The following is a 17,817-nucleotide window of genomic DNA, read 5'->3' on the forward strand; positions in this document are numbered from 1 at the left end:
ACAAGGAGTGCAAAATTTGGGAAGATGCTGAGGGAGTACCTTACTGAAAGTATCAATGTCATTCGTAATTTGTCTGTGCCTTATAATTATCGGGTATCCAAGGTGAACACGTGACATGAACTGGCTCTCTATGCCTTGGAGGTCCTGGCCTGCCCTGGCACTAGCATTTTGTCAAAGTGAGTTTTTAGTGCCATTGGTGGAATTATAACTGATAAGCGCATCCACCTGTCAACTGAAAATGCTGACAGGCTGACTCTTATAAAAATGAACAAGGGCTGGATTGGGCCAGACTTCTCAACACCACCGAATGATAGCGTAACAAACTCAAATCCAGCGTCTTTTTTTGAGAGGTCTATTCCCATGCACCTCTTCACAATCACACATGGGTATACGCTTCCTGATTTTGGCTATTTGGTGTTGTCCTCCTCCTTCTCATCCTCATCCTCCATCACAATATCACAAGGGTGACTGAGTTCTGTGATGGAACACCCACACAATTTTTGTAAAGGGTGTTTATGATGCCTGTAAAAAAATTGGTATACAGTATGTTCATGTATACCCCCCAGGGGGTAAATGTTTGTCAGCCCATACATTTAGTGCATGGGCATTACAAGTATAGGAGTCCCGCTCCTTTCTAATGGGAACATTTCTTTATGAGACTGTCATGATCCAAACCAGGTTTTGAGTCCTGTCTTTCCATGTTCCCGGTCTGGTCATTTCAGGGGTTAACTTTTCTCAGCCTCAGTCTGGTGTCATGTTTGTTATTTAGCTCAGCTGCATCCTGCAGGCGGTGTCAACTATAGTTCTGCCTTCAACGTGTATATCTGACTCTGGTATATCCTGATTTGTTCTGGTGTGATCTCTGACTTGCCCCGTGTCTGTTTATTCACTCTGTCTGTCCTGACTCAGTGTTTCCCTGTAAGTTTATTGACTTCCTGGGTTTTGACTTGGCTTGCATTAAGACTCACTTCTGTCTTTGTCTAATCCGATTTTGACCATTGCTGACCACCTGGCTTGTTTCTGACCACTTGTACTGCTGTGACCTCTGACACTTTTCCTCCTGACTGTTTCTGATTCGGCTTGTCTGATCACTCTTTCGCCACCTGGTGGCACTTGTGCTGCTTCTCAGTGTTGCTACGCTGAGTGTGCAACCTCTCTTCCCTCACCAGCACCCCCTGGGGGAGGTTGCGCTATTCTGCACTGCAGTAGCATGACATTATAGCTAACCTATACATTTAAAGGGGATTTTGAATTTTTTTCTCTGATCATGGATCAGTTTTGTAACTTAAATGAAAATTTTTTACAACCAGTGGCGCTGCATAGGGGATATAACAGCCGCAAATTAACAGACAACACCACCTTCTTGTCTGAATAATAAAACAATTAAAAATGTATAAATAAATAATTTATAAATAATAGTTTTGTAACTTGGTGGATCAGGTGTCCAATCTGACCCAAATGATGCAGGATTTGTCAGTGAAACATAGGGCTCTTGCTTCCTCTCCCAACCAGCAGGAGCTTACTCAGACTGTTAAATCTTTTCAGGGTTCCATGACTAAATCATCTGTTAGGCAATCTAACCCCACTGATGTGCCCTTACACTCTCCTGAATCTACTGTGAGGCTCCCTGATATTTTATCTGGAGAGAAGGAGAGGTTTCTTGCATTCAGAGAAAGTTGTAAGCTATTTTTTTCCCTTAGACCCAGATCATCTGGAGATGAGAGTCAACGGGTGGGAATAATTATTTCATTACTCCGGGAGGGGTCTCTAACCTGGAATTTTTCTTTACCTGCTTCTGCCCCTGAACGTACGTCTGTGTACAGGTTCTTTGAGACTTTAGGACTGATTTATGATGAACCAGACTGGGTCAGGGTAGCAGAGGACATGATCATGGGTCTCTCCCAGAGTAAACTCACTGCTGAATGGTATTGTTCTGAGTTTAGATGGTGGTCTACTGAGGTGTCTTGGGATGACTCTGCTTTGAGATGCCAGTTCAGGAGAGGACTTTCTGATCATCTCAAGGAAGCCCTGGCCCACCATCCACCACTCAGTTCCCTGGAGGAGGCCATGACCCAGGCCATTCATATGGATCAGAAGTAACGGTAGAGAGGAATTACCCATCGTGAGATTCCTGTATTGCCTGCCAAGCCTGAGGTGATGCCATTCCCGGAGACTATGGAGGTTGGTGCCACCAACTTCAAGGAGAAAGAGAGGAAGTGATGACATGATGGGAAATTATGTTTTTATTGAGGAGATCCGGGACATTGGAAGGACTGCGCCTCTTGTCCATCGAGTAACAAGCTGCTGAGTCTTGGTGATGGTCGAGGTCACGCAGACTCTCAGGTACCATTTTCAGCATTTCAAAAAGTTTTGTTAAAGGTGGAACTGTGTGATGGAGGTGGTTTTGCATCCACTTCAACCTTTGTGGACTGTGGATCTTCCATAAACTTAATTGACTCTGGTCTGGTGTCCAAGTTAAAGTTAGGGACAGTTAGGCTAGAGACTCCCATCCATATCATTGCCATAGATAAGACACCGTTGGCTCAAAATGTTATTAAATTTGTCTCTGAATAGTTCCTCCTCAAGCTGGGTTCCTTGCACCAGGAACAAATTTAATGTTATGTTATGAATAATCTTCCTGCGGGACTGGTTTTGGGGTTCCCCTGGTTACATAGGCAAAATCCTGTTATAGACTGGGGATCTCGTGATATTGTTAAATGGAGTCCTAATTGTTCCAATGGTTGTCTTTCTGCTGTTTTTGTGTCTGCCATTAGTCCGGAGGGTATTCCGGAATAACTGAAGGACTTTGGGGACGTTGTTATGAATAGGTCACCAAGGAGGATGGCAGGAACAGGCTAAGCCACAAGAAGACCAGAGAGGATGGTAACTAAGCAAATTGCAGACCCCTGATATTATCCACACAACTAGCAGTAGCTGTGGAGCGTTCCTACAATGCCCTAGATGCTTCGTCACAGCCGGAGGACTAACTAAGCCTAAAGACAGAATGATGAAATCTAAACTGCCCCGGAGCAGATCCCCAAAGGAATAGACTGCCCCCAAACATATATTGTTGGCGAGACAAGATGAGACTCAAACACACGCAGAGAACAGACTGAACAAACGGTGGGGCCCAAGCTGTCTAGACAGGACAGGACAGAAAAGATACTGTCTGCAATCATGCACAAAACCCTGAAAAAGTCCAAAAGTCCAACACTTCTGATATACAAAAAACCTGAGGTCACACAACCTCACCCCCGCTGGATCAGCACTTTGGTATAAACTGGCAGCAAAGCAAAAAGATACTAACATAACAGGGGATTGAACAAGCTGCAACATATGAAGCAGGGCCCAGCGCTGCCCCCAGCAGGGAGCACACGGAACCCTAGTAGCAAAACAGAAAGCAAAACAAGACACAACCAGATTAGATGCAAAGGATTAGCAAAATAATCACTTAGCTGAACCATGCAGATCAGGCAGTGGACAAAAAAACTCCAAATGCACATGGAGAAATCACCAGCAACCTCAAAGAGCAGCCAGCTCAATTATATGCTCCCAGCCAGTAATCCCAGGTTCCCAATTATTGTCGTCAGGTAGGGAACTTCCATCCACCTGGCCAACTCCACTACTCTCAGTAACCACCAGAGGGTGCAGAGGGAGCTTCGGCTAAGAACTTCGAGCAAGGGAATTCACAACAGGACGTGTTCTCTGAAAAAGAGGCCAAGGTCTTGCCACCACATCGACCTTATGATTGTACCATTAATCGTATTCTAAGTTGCTCAAAGCCCGTTTGTAAATCTTTCTGGCCCGGAACATACCACTATGAAAAACTAGATATCTGATAGTCTACGCAAAGGTCACATCCATCTCTTTGTCTCACCTGTGGCTGCTGGATTCTTTTCTGTCAAGAAAAAAGATGGTGGTTTTTGCACGTGCCTCGACTTCCGGGAACTAAATAAAATTACAATGAGAAATACATACCCTCTCCCACTCATTCCTCATCTCTATAACCAATTGTGTGGGGCTAAGTGGCTTTCCAAACTTGATCTCAGGGGAGCATATAACTTTATCTGCATTCGGGAAGAGGATGAGTGGAAAACAGCATTTCTTACCTCCGAGGGTCTATTTGAAAATTTGGTCTTGCCCTTCGGTCTCACAAATGCACCCGCAGTGTTTCAGAACTTCATGAATGATGTTTTTTCTGATTTTATCGGGCGCTTTATGGTTGTACATTTGGATGATATCCTTGTTTTCTCGCCTGACAAGGAATCCGACATTGGTCATTTACGTCCTGTTCTTTACGGGTTAAGGGGAAATTCTCTGTTTGCTAAACCCGAGAAATGTTTTTTTTGTGACCAGGAGCTTTCCTCTCTGGGGATCATCCTTTCTGCCAATGGGTTTCGGATGGATCCCGGAAAGGTACAGGCCATTGTTGATTGGGTGCAACCCAGAGACCTCAAGGGTCTGCAGCGTTTTCTGGGTTTCGACAATTATCAAAAATTTATCAAGGGGTCTTCTCAGGTGGTGAAACCACTTACCGATCTCACTCGCAAGGGGACTGATCTCAAAGTTTGCTTACCCTTTGCGGTTGAAGCGGTTTACCTGCGGATTAGCCTGCGGTTTAGCCCTGCGGTTTCACACCTCACAATGGTGAAGGTGTGAAACCGCACAAAGAATTGATACGCTGCGGATTGTAACTCGCAGCAAATCCGCTCAGAAAAATCTGCAGCATGTGCACAGCATTTTTGGTTTTACCATTGCAAAGAATGGTACTGTACTACGCAGCAGAAACTGCTGCGGACCCGCACATAGCCTGTCAAAAAGTTTTTTCTAATATCTAACTCTGACTCCTCCCATTCAGTTTCATCCCATTGCTTCTAGTCGTTCCTTGTGCAAATGAGAATAAAGATGATCCTTCTACAATGTGACAGCCCTTCAGATATTTGTAGAAACAGCTATTAAGTTTCCTCGCAATCTTCTCTTTTGCAAGCTAAACATTCTCAAATCCTGCCACCGTTCCTCATAGGACATGGTTTGCAGAGTCCTGTCTTTCCATGTTCCCAATCTGGTCATTTCAGGGGTTAACTTTTTTAGCCTCAGTCTGGTCTCAGGTTTGCTATTTAGCTCTGCTGCATCCTGCAGGTGATGTCAGTTTAGTTCTGCCTTTGGCGTGTGTATCTGACTCTGGTATATTCTGATTTGCCCTGCTGTTATCCCTGACTTGCCCGTGTCTGTTTATTCCCTCTGTCTGCCCAGACTCAGTGTTTATCTGTAAGTTTGTTGACTCCATGGATTTGACTTGCCTTGCATTCGGAACGGCTTCTGTCTTTTGTCTTTGTCTTATAAACTTCCGACCGTTGCTGACCCCCTGGCTTGTTTCTGACCACGTGTACTGCTGTGACCTCTGGTACTTCTGCTCCTGACTGTTTCTGACTAGGTTTATCTGACCACTCTTTCACCACCTGGTGGCGCTTGGGCTCCTCAGAGTTACTGTACTGTGTGTGAAATCTCTCTTCCCTCACCAGCTCTCCCTGGTGGAGTGTCACGATGACCCGTCCTGTGTGACGCGACCCGCAGGCCGGTAACTAAATCAACAAGACACGGCGAAAGGGGAAACAGTTACAATGGTGGGCCCTGCGATAGGGAAAGGGGACATGGAGACCTCCTGCACTCCCCTGAGTCAGTGTCCCTAACGCTCCTAACGTTCCCTATGCCGGTTCTGCACTGGTCGCTGATCAGGAACCTGTTGCCCTTGCACACCCTACACCTATCCCTTGCTAGGGTGCTGGGTGGCGCAGGCACTGGCCCCACCGCTGTACTAATACACACTAAGGAAAAACACAAGCAGGGAAACACCACTTAGCTATACTCTGTTACACTTGCTCCTGGCAACAGATTCCACCACCAGAATGCAGCTCTTCTAATGAATCGTTGCCACCAAGCTCTGTCAGAGCTACAAAGAAATCCCCTATGACTCCTTCCACACCAGGGCTAAGACAGTGCTGCAAGGAACGCTCTCCAGCTCCTTCCTCCACCAAGGATGGTTGAAATGAACAATATCACCAACACTGATTGCAACACCTGTGACTCTTATAGCAGAGCCAGCAATCACACCTGCATTATAATCATTTGCACTAAACTAAAGAAACCAGAGTGCAATGATGCTCACCACCACCACCAGGGGCAAACTTAGAACAAACGACACCACAGTGCAATAATCCTAATGGCCACCAGTGGCAAAAACCAAAACTTAAGCACAGCTTAAGGAAAAAAAGGTTACCTGTGCTTTATATCAGTCCTGATCCAGCATGGATCATGACATGGAGGTTGCGCTATACTTCACTGCAGTAGCATAACAGAGGCCCTCTTCCACATCTCTTCCACGGGGCATTGGAGTGCCTCCAAATTTTTTGCAACCCTTGCATACACTGCATAGCAAGCACTATGGGAGACCCACTTCCTAATAATATGAACATTGTTTTCAGGAGGCTCTCCTTTATGTCTCTTCAAAGGGGTATTGGGGTGCATCCAAATTTGGGGCAGCCCTGGCACTCACTGCATACGCAATAACAGTATAGGAGCCCCAGTATAGGAGCCCCACTGTTTAATAATGGAACAAAGCATAGCCATCTGATAGCTCACTAAGAATAGTGAGGGCCGACTGCTGGCCCTTTATGAATAGGAAAGGCTGCCTGATGGCCCTATAAAAATATGTTTTGTGACTTTCAGAGTCCCTCCTTCATAAATAAAACAGGATATGTCTGATGATGTGCCACACACCATTTGTCCAGATAAGGTTGTAAAATGATAACATGACATTTCCCAGCGAATGCATTTGTCTTGGTTGAAAGCAATGCTAAAGTTCAAAAACGCTACGTGTGAACATAGCCCAAGATGTGGAGGAGCATTTTTGTATTTGGTTATTTATTTTGCCTTATATACAAGTCATTACCCTGGAAAGGATTTTCCTTAACATATTTCCCAGGAAAATCCATTTTGGTTTCATTTTTGTATGTTTTATTGTGAGTCTGTAAAAGTGGCATAAGACTCTGACAACATTGTTCACAGCAGTTACCTGGGAGTCAGAACTGCTTCCAGGGGTCTTCCCCATGTTGTTTCCATGTCATCTGAGCATTGTTTCCATTGATTTCCTCAATTTCTAGTCCCTCTGCAGACCTCTGGGGGGCCACCAGAAAAATTCTCGAGTTTCCCATAGACTTACATTGGGCTCATTGCTCAGCTCGACCCGAGCAACAAGCACCCACGCATTTTAGTGCTCGCCCATCACTAATAGTTACGCATTTTTATGTACTGAAAGTTTCTGAAACATTCAGTGCTTCCCTTCTCCATAAACCCCAATGAATATACTGCAGCAGCACTGACGCATGGTCACATCATCTGCTATGAAACTACCCCTTTCTGTCAAAATATAGGGGTCCTAGACATGGCCACACAATGCACCATTACTAACTGTCCCTATGGTGCTACTCCTCTTTTCCCTGACCTGCAAAATACATGTGAACACCTACCAGACAGTGTGAAGCATATCTGTGACCAGATGGCTGAGGGTTGAATAGAAGGATATTGTGAGCCACATTTAACCTATAGGCCGCAGATTGTGCACCCCTGTTTCAGAGGAATTGAACTTGCAATCAGACTGACGTTTTCTATATAAGGCTATATGAAGAATTTCTGTATATAGTAAAAATCACAATCTCCAATGAACGCCAGCAATGGGTTGGTATGTAGAGGAATATAGTCGTTATAGGTATAGGGGTCTTCAGCAGACCATTGACTGTAATGGTAGCCCATATCAGCAACCCACTGATGGGGGGCAGATAAGAACAGCACAACTCTGGGCTGCACGCCATAAGTTCTGTTCTATGACATTTATTGCTGCATTTAACAGTTTATCAACTATGTGGCAGAGCTCAGATCTACTTGGGGCTGTGAGAGTTAAATGATGGCTGAATAATGTAGGGAGGAGGGCCCCCGCAGAGTGTCTGGGCCGGAACCAAGGGGACCGACATCTAGGTTCCTAAGGGAACAGTACCCGGGGAACGGAGGAGGAGAGTGGACTGCTGGGAGTGACAGGATAGCAAGGGGAGGGGCGAGTATAAAAGGGACAGGGAGCGTGCAGGGGAGTCAGTTGGCGGAACGGCAGACACGAAGCAAGAGACTGTGGGAGGTAGAGAGAGCCAGAGTGACAGACGGTGACCAGAGAGGAGACCATTGGCAGAGGGGAGACTTACAGTGGCCTGCAGAGAGTAAGCGTCGAACCTACCAACAAAAGACTGTCGCTTCACTCCAATCCGGGGTCACTTCCTGCCCACGGTCATCCGCAGCTGTTACCGCCGTGTTCCAGCCTGTTGTGGCTGGTCCGCCGCTCCTCGCAGCCTCTGCCGCTTCACTCCAGCCCGCGACTGCGGCCTACCCGCTGCCACCCCGCTACAGTCCACGGCTGCGGCCTCTTCATCATCGGCCGCAGTGGACGTCACCCTGCTGCAGTCGGCAGCTGGGGCCTATTTCTCACCTACAGAGAAACTCTTTGCCTAGGCCCAGGCCTTGCACGTGGCCTGCCAACCGCCACTCCTGGTAACTGCGACACAACCCTGCTTGGAGTCTGGAGTCTCATTGAACTCGCTTATGAGCAGAACCCCACTGTTTCTATGGGGGGTTACCTCATCAAAGGACTTCCTCAGGGCCTATTGTGCCCCAACTCCTCCTGGGCGCTGGGGCGCTTGAAGACTACAACAGATCTTCAGCAGCTGGGCCCAGCGGCTACAACACCAATGCAGCCTCATCAGAGGCGCGGTGGGACGTCAGGACGGATAAGTAACACTATAGAAAATAAGGACCCGTAGTCGGCCATATCGTGGCCCTATAGCAACCGGCTTTTGCCGGACTAGTCGTGTTCTCTTTTAAAGTGTTTGTTTGTGCAGAGTCCCTGCGAGGACAATAGCTGCTATTGTTTTTGGCTGCTTAGCATAGCCCTAGCGGCTTAAATTTATAAAAGTTCTCTAGCCAAAGTTCAACTCAGTCTCGCGTCTCGTCACTGTATCCTGCGTACCTGCTGTTACCTACAATAACACAGGCATTAACTATCATGGAAGAAGCAGGCTCAGCTCCAGAGGCTGAATCAAAGTACGTTATATGTCGGGAAGGGTTAAAGTCATTGAAATTAATCTGTCACCAGAATTTTGCCACATAATCTGAAACCAACATATTATAGAAACAGAGAAGTTATGTGTCACTTACCCGGCTGTTTTCTGTAGTTTTGATAAAATCACTGTTTTAACAGTAGAAGATTATTGCTAGAGGGCTAGAAACCTGCTGCCATGCAATCCTAGGTATTTATGAGATTTTTTAAACAACACTGCCCCATTACTGATTTTCAGCTTTACGTCTGTGTACAGTATACACAGAAAGCTGCCAATCAGTGGGTTATGAAAAGCTCAATATTTAGAGAACTAGTAGATTAACAGAAGTGAAAACGTTGATTGTATCAAATCTACAGCAAACAGCCTGTTAAGTTGTACATCAATGATGAGGTAGCAAAAACCTGGCGACGGATTCCCTTTAATAGTAACTAAGCTTTGACATTTGTCAGGCACTTACACTCCAACCAAGCAATAGACCCCCCCCCAAGTGCGCAGATCAAGCAATAGGAACACAAAGCTATGCAGCCTATTCTTTCTGTTGGACGTGTCCCCCAGACTGTGTGCCTGCTCATACAGGAGCTGTGCCCTTCTGTCTCCTGAGCTCAGCATTGTTTGGAGTCTATTGTGCTATCAGTAGGGGCCTGATCTGAAGGTAGTCAACGTGTCTGCCAAATATAAAAAACCTCTATGAAAGTTTAGTTCCTCTTCCAGTTTTCAACAGTGCGTATAACAACATTAACATAGCATAACATTTTAAAACAATTGAATTGTTTGTATTATATTCCCATACGGATATAAATTGTTATGTTTATGGTCTACAACACATACACACATTTATGATAAAATATTCTTCACATGCAGTACTCAAATGCATTTAAAAATTCATTCTTTTTTGGAAGGTTTGGTTATTGTGCCACCTTGTGGGTGTAATGGTTGCTATATAATGCAAAAAAATGATTTACCTGTTCGATTTTCAGTTAGTGGGCATTCACTCCATGGCAAAGGTTCTTGGAAAGAGTTGAAAAAGTACCACATGACCCAGGCAATAATGGTGTTGTAATACAAGCCAACAAGGAAAGATACCAACATAGATGCCACACCTGTAAAGTAAATGAATGTTAAGTACTTTTTAATAAAACTAAAAGTCTGAAGCAAAATGACGGAAAGGCTTAATATAATGACAGGTAATATGCAAGGAATTATATGAGTGCTGCTGAATAATGTTAAGGAATATGGATAATGTTTTTCTGCCATCAAAGTGATGTGTCTAGTTAAATCTCATATTAATATTGCATCTCCTATTACCTCAATGAAGAGGTAAGGGGAGAGGAAATGCGAGGAGCAAAGAAAGTAAACAGGAAGAGGAAGAAATAGAAAGTTTGTGCTGAGCTTTCTACTAAGTCTTTTACCTCATCCCAATGTTGGATTCATTACCAGTACTGCAGTTTAATGTAATACACTCTCTGGCTACTGTCTGTGGGCTACTGAAGGTAGGAAGAGCAGGAATCTTTCTGTGTGCTGTACAATGTATGAGAGACATCATAAAATTTGGACTCCACTCACTAGCTCAGAGTGAATTGCAAGTTAAGAGAAAGAGTGGGAAAAACTGCAGAGTGGAAAACTGGTGAAAATGCAAGATACAATTCATTTAATAGTGTTATTTCTCACGTACACATGGGGCTGTTTATTCTGAAAAGTTACTTGAAAGTACTCTTACCCCATAGTGATGAGTGAACCCATGAAAGTTCGGGTTCACCAGCTTTGGCCAGACTTTTTTTAAAGTCCAGTTTGGGACAAGAACTTGTTCCCACTGAAACCCATATACATCAATGGAGACACAAATATCAGTGCTTTAAAATGGCTTTAAAATGGTCGAAGTAAGGGCTAAATGGGTAGCAAAAGAAAGAAAATGGGGGTAAGAGCAGGACAATTTCCCTTAAAGCAAATGTGGATAGAAAAATTATTAAAAGGGGTTCTCTCACCATAGCAATCATGGTCAAATAAGAGCAGAGCATGAGGTACAGTACCTCTACAGAATCAGCTTACAAATTTCACCCACAGAGCATGGGCATGTTACCCCCACAACTCCAAAATGGCTCCAGTAGTGTGCGTTACAAATGCCGACGATAACAAAAACTGCCTTGCTACCAGCAGTCCACTTAAAAATTTTACCCACAGAGCATGTTTCCACATTTATTCCACAAAGGCTGATAACAAATTTCACCTACACAGCATGTTTTCATATTTCACTGAGAAGGCTGATGAAAAAATTCACACCAAGACAGTGGGGCACAGTACCCCTTCAGCGCAAAAATGTCTGCTCCAGTAGCATCTGTTACAAATGCACCAATATAAAGCTTTTAGTATGATGTTGGATTGAGTTTGAGAGGCTGGCTACCATCAGTTCAGTTAAAAAAATTCACGAGCATGTTTCCACATTTTTCTCACGGAAACTGATAACAAATTTCACCCACAGAACATATTTACACATTTCCTCCACAGAAGCTAATAAGAAAATTTCACAGCCCATGTTTCAACAATTCACCCCAAAATTGCACTCACACAACATGGGCCAGAGTGCCCCCATAGAATCTTCTTAAAATTTTCACCCACAGAGTATGCTAGATAGTAACTGTACAGAAGCAGCTTACAAATATAACACACAGAGGCAAACTTTTATCTTCAGTAGTGTACATTAGAGTGGCCGCGGATGAAAAGCTCGTAGTTTGATACTGGATACAGCTGGCGATCTGCCACAAGGCTTGCTACCGCCAGTCCCAGCCCCTTTGCCTTGCGGCACCTCCCCAATTCTGTTACCTTAGGGTCTCGGGGCAGCTAACATAAGAAAAATTTCAAAAAACTTACATATGAAAGGTAGAATCACCAAGCCCTGACTGATGAACTAGCAGGATGCAGCAGACCTCCATTGATAAAGGTGCACAGGTGCAACCCACTGATGAAGACAGCTAGTAACCAAAAGTAAAATTAGAGCTGGCTGCCTTGTGGGAAAAATGCACACAGATAAGGCTTGCATAGGACCTCAGTCACACAGAAAAGTGTGGTGCAAAGTGTCTGAACAGCCTATTGATCACGCCCATAGTATTAGCAGGCGGGCTGTTCTGCACTTATACATGCATCACACAGGAACAACCAAGCCAACATAAAGAGGCCCTGCTGCATCCTGCAAAAATGATAAAAAGTGCAAAAAGATAAAGATATGGGGTATTAGTTACTATTTTGGCCAAGAGAGATAAGCTTGCAATCCAAATGTCAAGGATCCCCAGATTTTGCGAGTCCCTAACACTAAATCTGAACAGCCAACATAAGAAAAAATTCAATGGAGGTCTGCTTCATCCTGCTAGAGCATCAGTCAGGGCTTGGTGAGTCTACCTTTCATACGTAAGTTTTTTTTACGGTCTCGGGAGCCCGAAGTATTTCCTTTGAAAAAAATAGCGCTCAAAGCAGGAAACCACGTATGAATACTTCAGCTAGAGATAATGGATTTGTACTCTGCTTCTATATTCTTGTTTGTTCGAACTGAGACAATGATTAAAGGGAATCTGTCACCCTTTTTTTCGACTATTAACTGCCGGCACTGACATCAGGGGCTTATCTACAGCATTCTGTAATGCTGTAGATAAGCCCCCGATGTAACCTGAAAGATAAGAAAAACAAGTTAGATTATACTCACCCAGGGGGCGGTCCGGTCCGATGGGTGTCGCTGTCCGGTCCGGCGCCTCCCATCTTCATACGATGCTGTCCTCTTCTTCCCTTCCTGTTGTGGCTCCGGCGCAGACGCACTGCTATGCCCTGTTGAGAGCAGAGCAGAGTCCTGCAGTGTACAGGTGCCAGGAGAGGTCCGGCGCCTGCGCACTGCAGTATTCTGCTCTACCCTCAACAGGGCATAGCAGTGCACCTGTGCCGAAGGCACGACAGGAAGGAAAGAGGAGGATGTCATCATATGAAGATGGGAGGCGCTGGACCGGACCGCGACACCCATTGGACCGGACATCCCCCCTGGGTGAGTATAATCTAGCTTGTTTTTCTTATCTTTCAGGTTACATTGGGGGCTTATCTACAGCATTACAGAATGCTGTAGATAAGCCCCTGATGTCAGTGCCGGCAGCTAATAGTCGAAAAAAAAGGGTGACAGATTGCCTTTAAGAGGGGACCTGGTGTAACTCAAAGTGAAGGCACTTTCAGCAATCCATTCTCAAACAGCCCATGGGTGGAGTTGCAGAGTACAGAAGCATTACGGAGAATCAGGGTTCTATTCCAGAGAAGCAGTCTGATAAACGTGTACCACATCCAAGAAACTCAGCAGTCAAGCAAATTAACCACATCCCAACTGAGTCAGCAGTTGATATTGCAAGAAAAATAGCCATCCATGACAATTTAGAGACTCTGTAATAGGATTGAGTGGTTAAATCATTTAATAAATATCAGGCCCAGCCACAAAGATGGAGTAAAATTATTTTTAGGCACACGACTCGTACAGATGCGGCTGCAGAGTACGCACAGAGAATGTTTCCACATTTCACCCACAAAAGCTAAGAACAAATTTCACCCACAGAGCACCCAAATGGAGCACAGTACCCCCCACAGCTAAAAAATGTCTGCTCCTGTAACTTATGTTACAAATGCCACCGATGAAAAGTGGTTAGTATGATCTTGGCTCGAGCTGGCATGTTTACACATTTCTCCTATAGAAGCTGATAATAAATTTCACCCACAGAGCATGTTCACACATTTATACCACAGAAGATGATATCAAATTTCACCCACAGAAGCTGATAAGTGATAACAGATCCCACAGAGCATGTTTTCAGATTTTCCTGAGAAAGCTGATTAATAATTTCAAACCTAGGCAATGTGGTACAGTACCCTCACAGGCAGGGTTTGCTGAGTACACAAAGTGGCTGTACTATCACAGACAAGGTTGCATAAGAGGAGAAAAATGTTTAGATGCACATCACTCCCACACGGTTGAAGATTATAAAAACTTTTGGTTATGCACGCTACTATCACAGACAGAGTGCAGGGCGCATATAGAGAATGGGTTTTGAAAACTACACACATGCAAAATCTAACACTGTTCCTCACTACAGCTGTGTCCTGTCTCTACCCTAAAAAAGCAGAAATAAAAAATAATAATATTGAACCAGGAGGAACAGGTCCAAGTACAGGAGGTGGTGGACATGGTAACATACAGTTGTGGCCAAAAGTATTGACACCCCTGCAATTCTGTCTGATAATACTCAGTTTCTTCCTGAAAATGATTGCAAACACAAATTCTTTGGTATTATTATCTTCATTTAATTTGTCTTAAATGAAAAAACACAAAAGAGAATGAAGCAAAAAGCAAAACATTGATCATTTCACACAAAACTCCAAAAATGGGCCAGACAAAAGTATTGGCACCCTCAGCCTAATACTTGGTTGCACAACCTTTAGCCAAAATAACTGCGACCAAACGCTTCCGGTAACCATCAATGAGTTTATTACAATGCTCTGCTGGAATTTTAGACCATTCTTCTTTTGCAAACTGCTCCAGGTCCCTGATATTTGAGAGGTGCCTTCTCCAAACTGCCATTTTTAGATCTCTCCACAGGTGTTCAATGGGATTCAGGTCTGGACTCATTGCTGGCCACCTTAGAAGTCTCCAGTGCTTTCTCTCAAACCATTTTCTAGTGCTTTTGGAAGTGTGTTTTGGATCATTGTCCTGCTGGAAGACCCATGACCTCTGAGGGAGACCCAGCTTTCTCACACTGGGCCCTACATTATGCTGCAAAATTTGTTGGTAGTCTTCAGACTTCATAATGCCATGCACATGGTCAAGCAGTCTAGTGCCAGAGGCAGCAAAGAAACCCCAAAACATCAGGGAACCTCTGCCATGTTTGACTGTAGGGACCGTGTTCTTTTCTTTGAATGCCTCTTTTTTTCTCCTGTAAATTCTATGTTGATGCCTTTGCCCAAAAAGCTCTACTTTTGTCTCATCTGACCAGAGAACATTCTTCCAAAACGTTTTAGGCTTTTTCAGGTAAGTTTTGGCAAACTCCAGCCTGGCTTTTTTATGTCTCGGGGTAAGAAGTGGGGTCTTCCTGGGTCTCCTACCATACAGTCCCTTTTCATTCAGACGCTGATGGATAATACGGGTTGACACTGTTGTACCCTCGGACTGCAGGGCAGCTTGAACTTGTTTGGATGTTAGTCGCGGTTCTTTATCCAACATCCGCACAATCTTGTGTTGAAATCTCTTGTCAATTTTTCTTTTCCGTCCACATCTAGGGAGGTTAGCCACAGTGCCATGGGCTTTAAACTTCTTGATGACACTGCGCACGGTAGACACAGGAACATTCAGGTCTTTGGAGATGGACTTGTAGCCTTGAGATTGCTCATGCTTCCTCACAATTTGGTTTCTCAAGTCCTCAGACAGTTCTTTGGTCTTCATTCTTTTCTCCATGCTCAATGTGGTACAAACAAGGACACAGGACAGAGGTTGAGTCAACTTCAATCCATGTCAACTGGCTGCAAGTGTGATTTAGTTATTGCCAACAACTGTTAGGTGTCACAGGTAAGTTACAGGTGCTGTTAATTATTCAAATTAGGGAAGCATCACATGATTTTTCGAACAGTGCCAATACTTTTGTCCACCCTCTTTTTTATGTTTGGTGTGGAATTATATCCAATTTGGCTTTAGGACAATTCTTTTTGTGTTTTTTCATTTAAGACAAATTAAATGAAGATAATAATACCAAAGAATTTGTGTTTGCAATCCTTTTCAGGAAGAAACTGAGTATTATCTGACAGAATTGCAGGGGTGTCAATACTTTTGGCCTCAAATGTAGTTGAAAGCAGCAAGGCAGCGCGGAGGCTCAGTGGTTAAAATTGCAGCCCTGGAATCCTGGGTTTAAGCCAAGCCAAGGACAACATCTGAAAGGAGTTTTTATCTTCTCCCCGGGTTTGCTTGGGTTTCCTCCCACACTCCAAAGACATACTGATACGGAAAATAGATTGTGAGCCCCAATGGAGACAGTGCCAATAATGTCTGTAAAGTGCTGTGGAATTAATCTATATATATATAACTGAATGTGTGTATGTGTGCATGTACAGTCATGGCCAAAAGTTTAGAGAATGACACAAATATTATATTTTCACATGATCTGCTGGCCTCTGGTTTTTATATGTGTTTGTCCGATGTTTTTATCACATACAGAAATATAATTGCAATCATATTATGAGTAACAAAAGGTTATATTGACAGTTAGAATGAGTTAATGCAGCAAGTCAATATTTGCAGTGTTGACCCTTCTTCTTCAGGACCTCAGCAATTCTCCCTGGCATGCTCTCAATCAACTTCTGGATCAAATCCTGACTGATAGCAGTCCATTCTTGCAAAATCAATGCTTTTATTTTGTCTGAATTTGAAGGTTTTTGTTTGTCCACCCGTCTCTTGATGATTGACCACAAGTTCTCAATGGGATTAAGATCTGGGGAGTTTCCAGGCCATGGTCCCAAAATCTCTATGTTTTGTTCCCTGAGCCATTTAGTTATCACCTTTGCTTTATGACAAGGTGCTCCATCATGTTGAAAAAGGCATTGTTGATCGCCAAACTGCTCTTGGACAGTTGGGAGAAGTTGCTCTTGGAGGACATTCTGGTACCATTCTTTATTCATGGCTGTGTTTTTATGCAAGACTGAGAGAGAGCCCATTCCCTTGGCTGAGAAGCAACCCCACACATGAATGGTTTCAGGATGTTTGACAGTTGGCATGAGGCAAGACTGGTGGTAGCGCTCACCTGGTCTTCTCCGAATAAGCCGTTTTCCAGATGTCCCAAACAATCGAAAAGGGGATTCATCAGAGAAAATGACTTTACCCCAGTCATCAGCAGTCCACTCCCTGTACCTCTTGCAGAATATCAGTCTGTCCATGATGTTTTTTCTGGAGAGAAGTGGCTTCTTTGCTGCCCTCCTTGAGACCAGGCCTTGCTCCAAGAGTCTCCACCTCACAGTGCGTGCAGATGCACTCACACCTGCCTGCTGCCATTCCTGAGCAAGCTCTGCACTGCTGGTAGCCCGATCCGCAGCTGAAACACTTTTAAGAGACGGTCCTGGTGCTTGCTGGTCTTTCTTGGGGCGCCCTGGAGCCTTTTTGGCAACAAGGGAACCTCTCTCCTTGAAGTTCTTGATGATGCGATAGATTGTTGACTGAGGTGCAATCTTTCTAGCTGCGATACTCTTCCCTGTTAGGCCATTTTTGTGCAGTGCAATGATGACTGCACATGTTTCTTTAGAGATAACCATGGTTAACAGAAGAGAAACAATGATGCCAAGCACCAGCCTCCTTTTAAAGTGTCCAGTGGTGTTATTCTTACTTAATCATGACAGATTGATCTCCAGCCCTGTCCTCATCAACACCCACACCTGTGTTAATGGAGCAATCACTGAAATGATGTTGAAATGTGTTTTGGGGGATAAAGTTCATTTTCTAGGCAAATATTGACTTTGCAAGTAATTGCTGTTAAGCTGATCACTCTTTATAACATTCTGGAGTATATGCAAATTGCCATTAGAAAAAATGAAGCAGTAGACTTTTTGTAAAAATTAATATTTGTGTCATTCTCTAAACTTTTGGCCATGACTGTATGTGTGTATCACC

General features: G+C 44.2%; 1 protein-coding gene across 1 annotated transcript in view; it reads right to left on the reverse strand.

The window, feature by feature from the left end:
- SLC6A19 (solute carrier family 6 member 19) overlaps positions 1–17,817 on the reverse strand; it is a 338,662-nt gene that overhangs the window by 223,054 nt on the left and 97,791 nt on the right. The window contains exon 3 of the mRNA XM_073587681.1: positions 10,121–10,258. Within this exon, the coding sequence (XP_073443782.1) occupies positions 10,121–10,258 (138 nt within the window). The remainder of the gene's footprint in view (positions 1–10,120; positions 10,259–17,817) is intronic.

The sequence above is a fragment of the Dendrobates tinctorius genome, unplaced genomic scaffold (genome assembly GCF_039654945.1).
Source record: "Dendrobates tinctorius isolate UK_male_01 unplaced genomic scaffold, ASM3965494v1 ptg000102l, whole genome shotgun sequence".
NCBI lineage: Eukaryota > Metazoa > Chordata > Amphibia > Anura > Dendrobatidae > Dendrobates > Dendrobates tinctorius.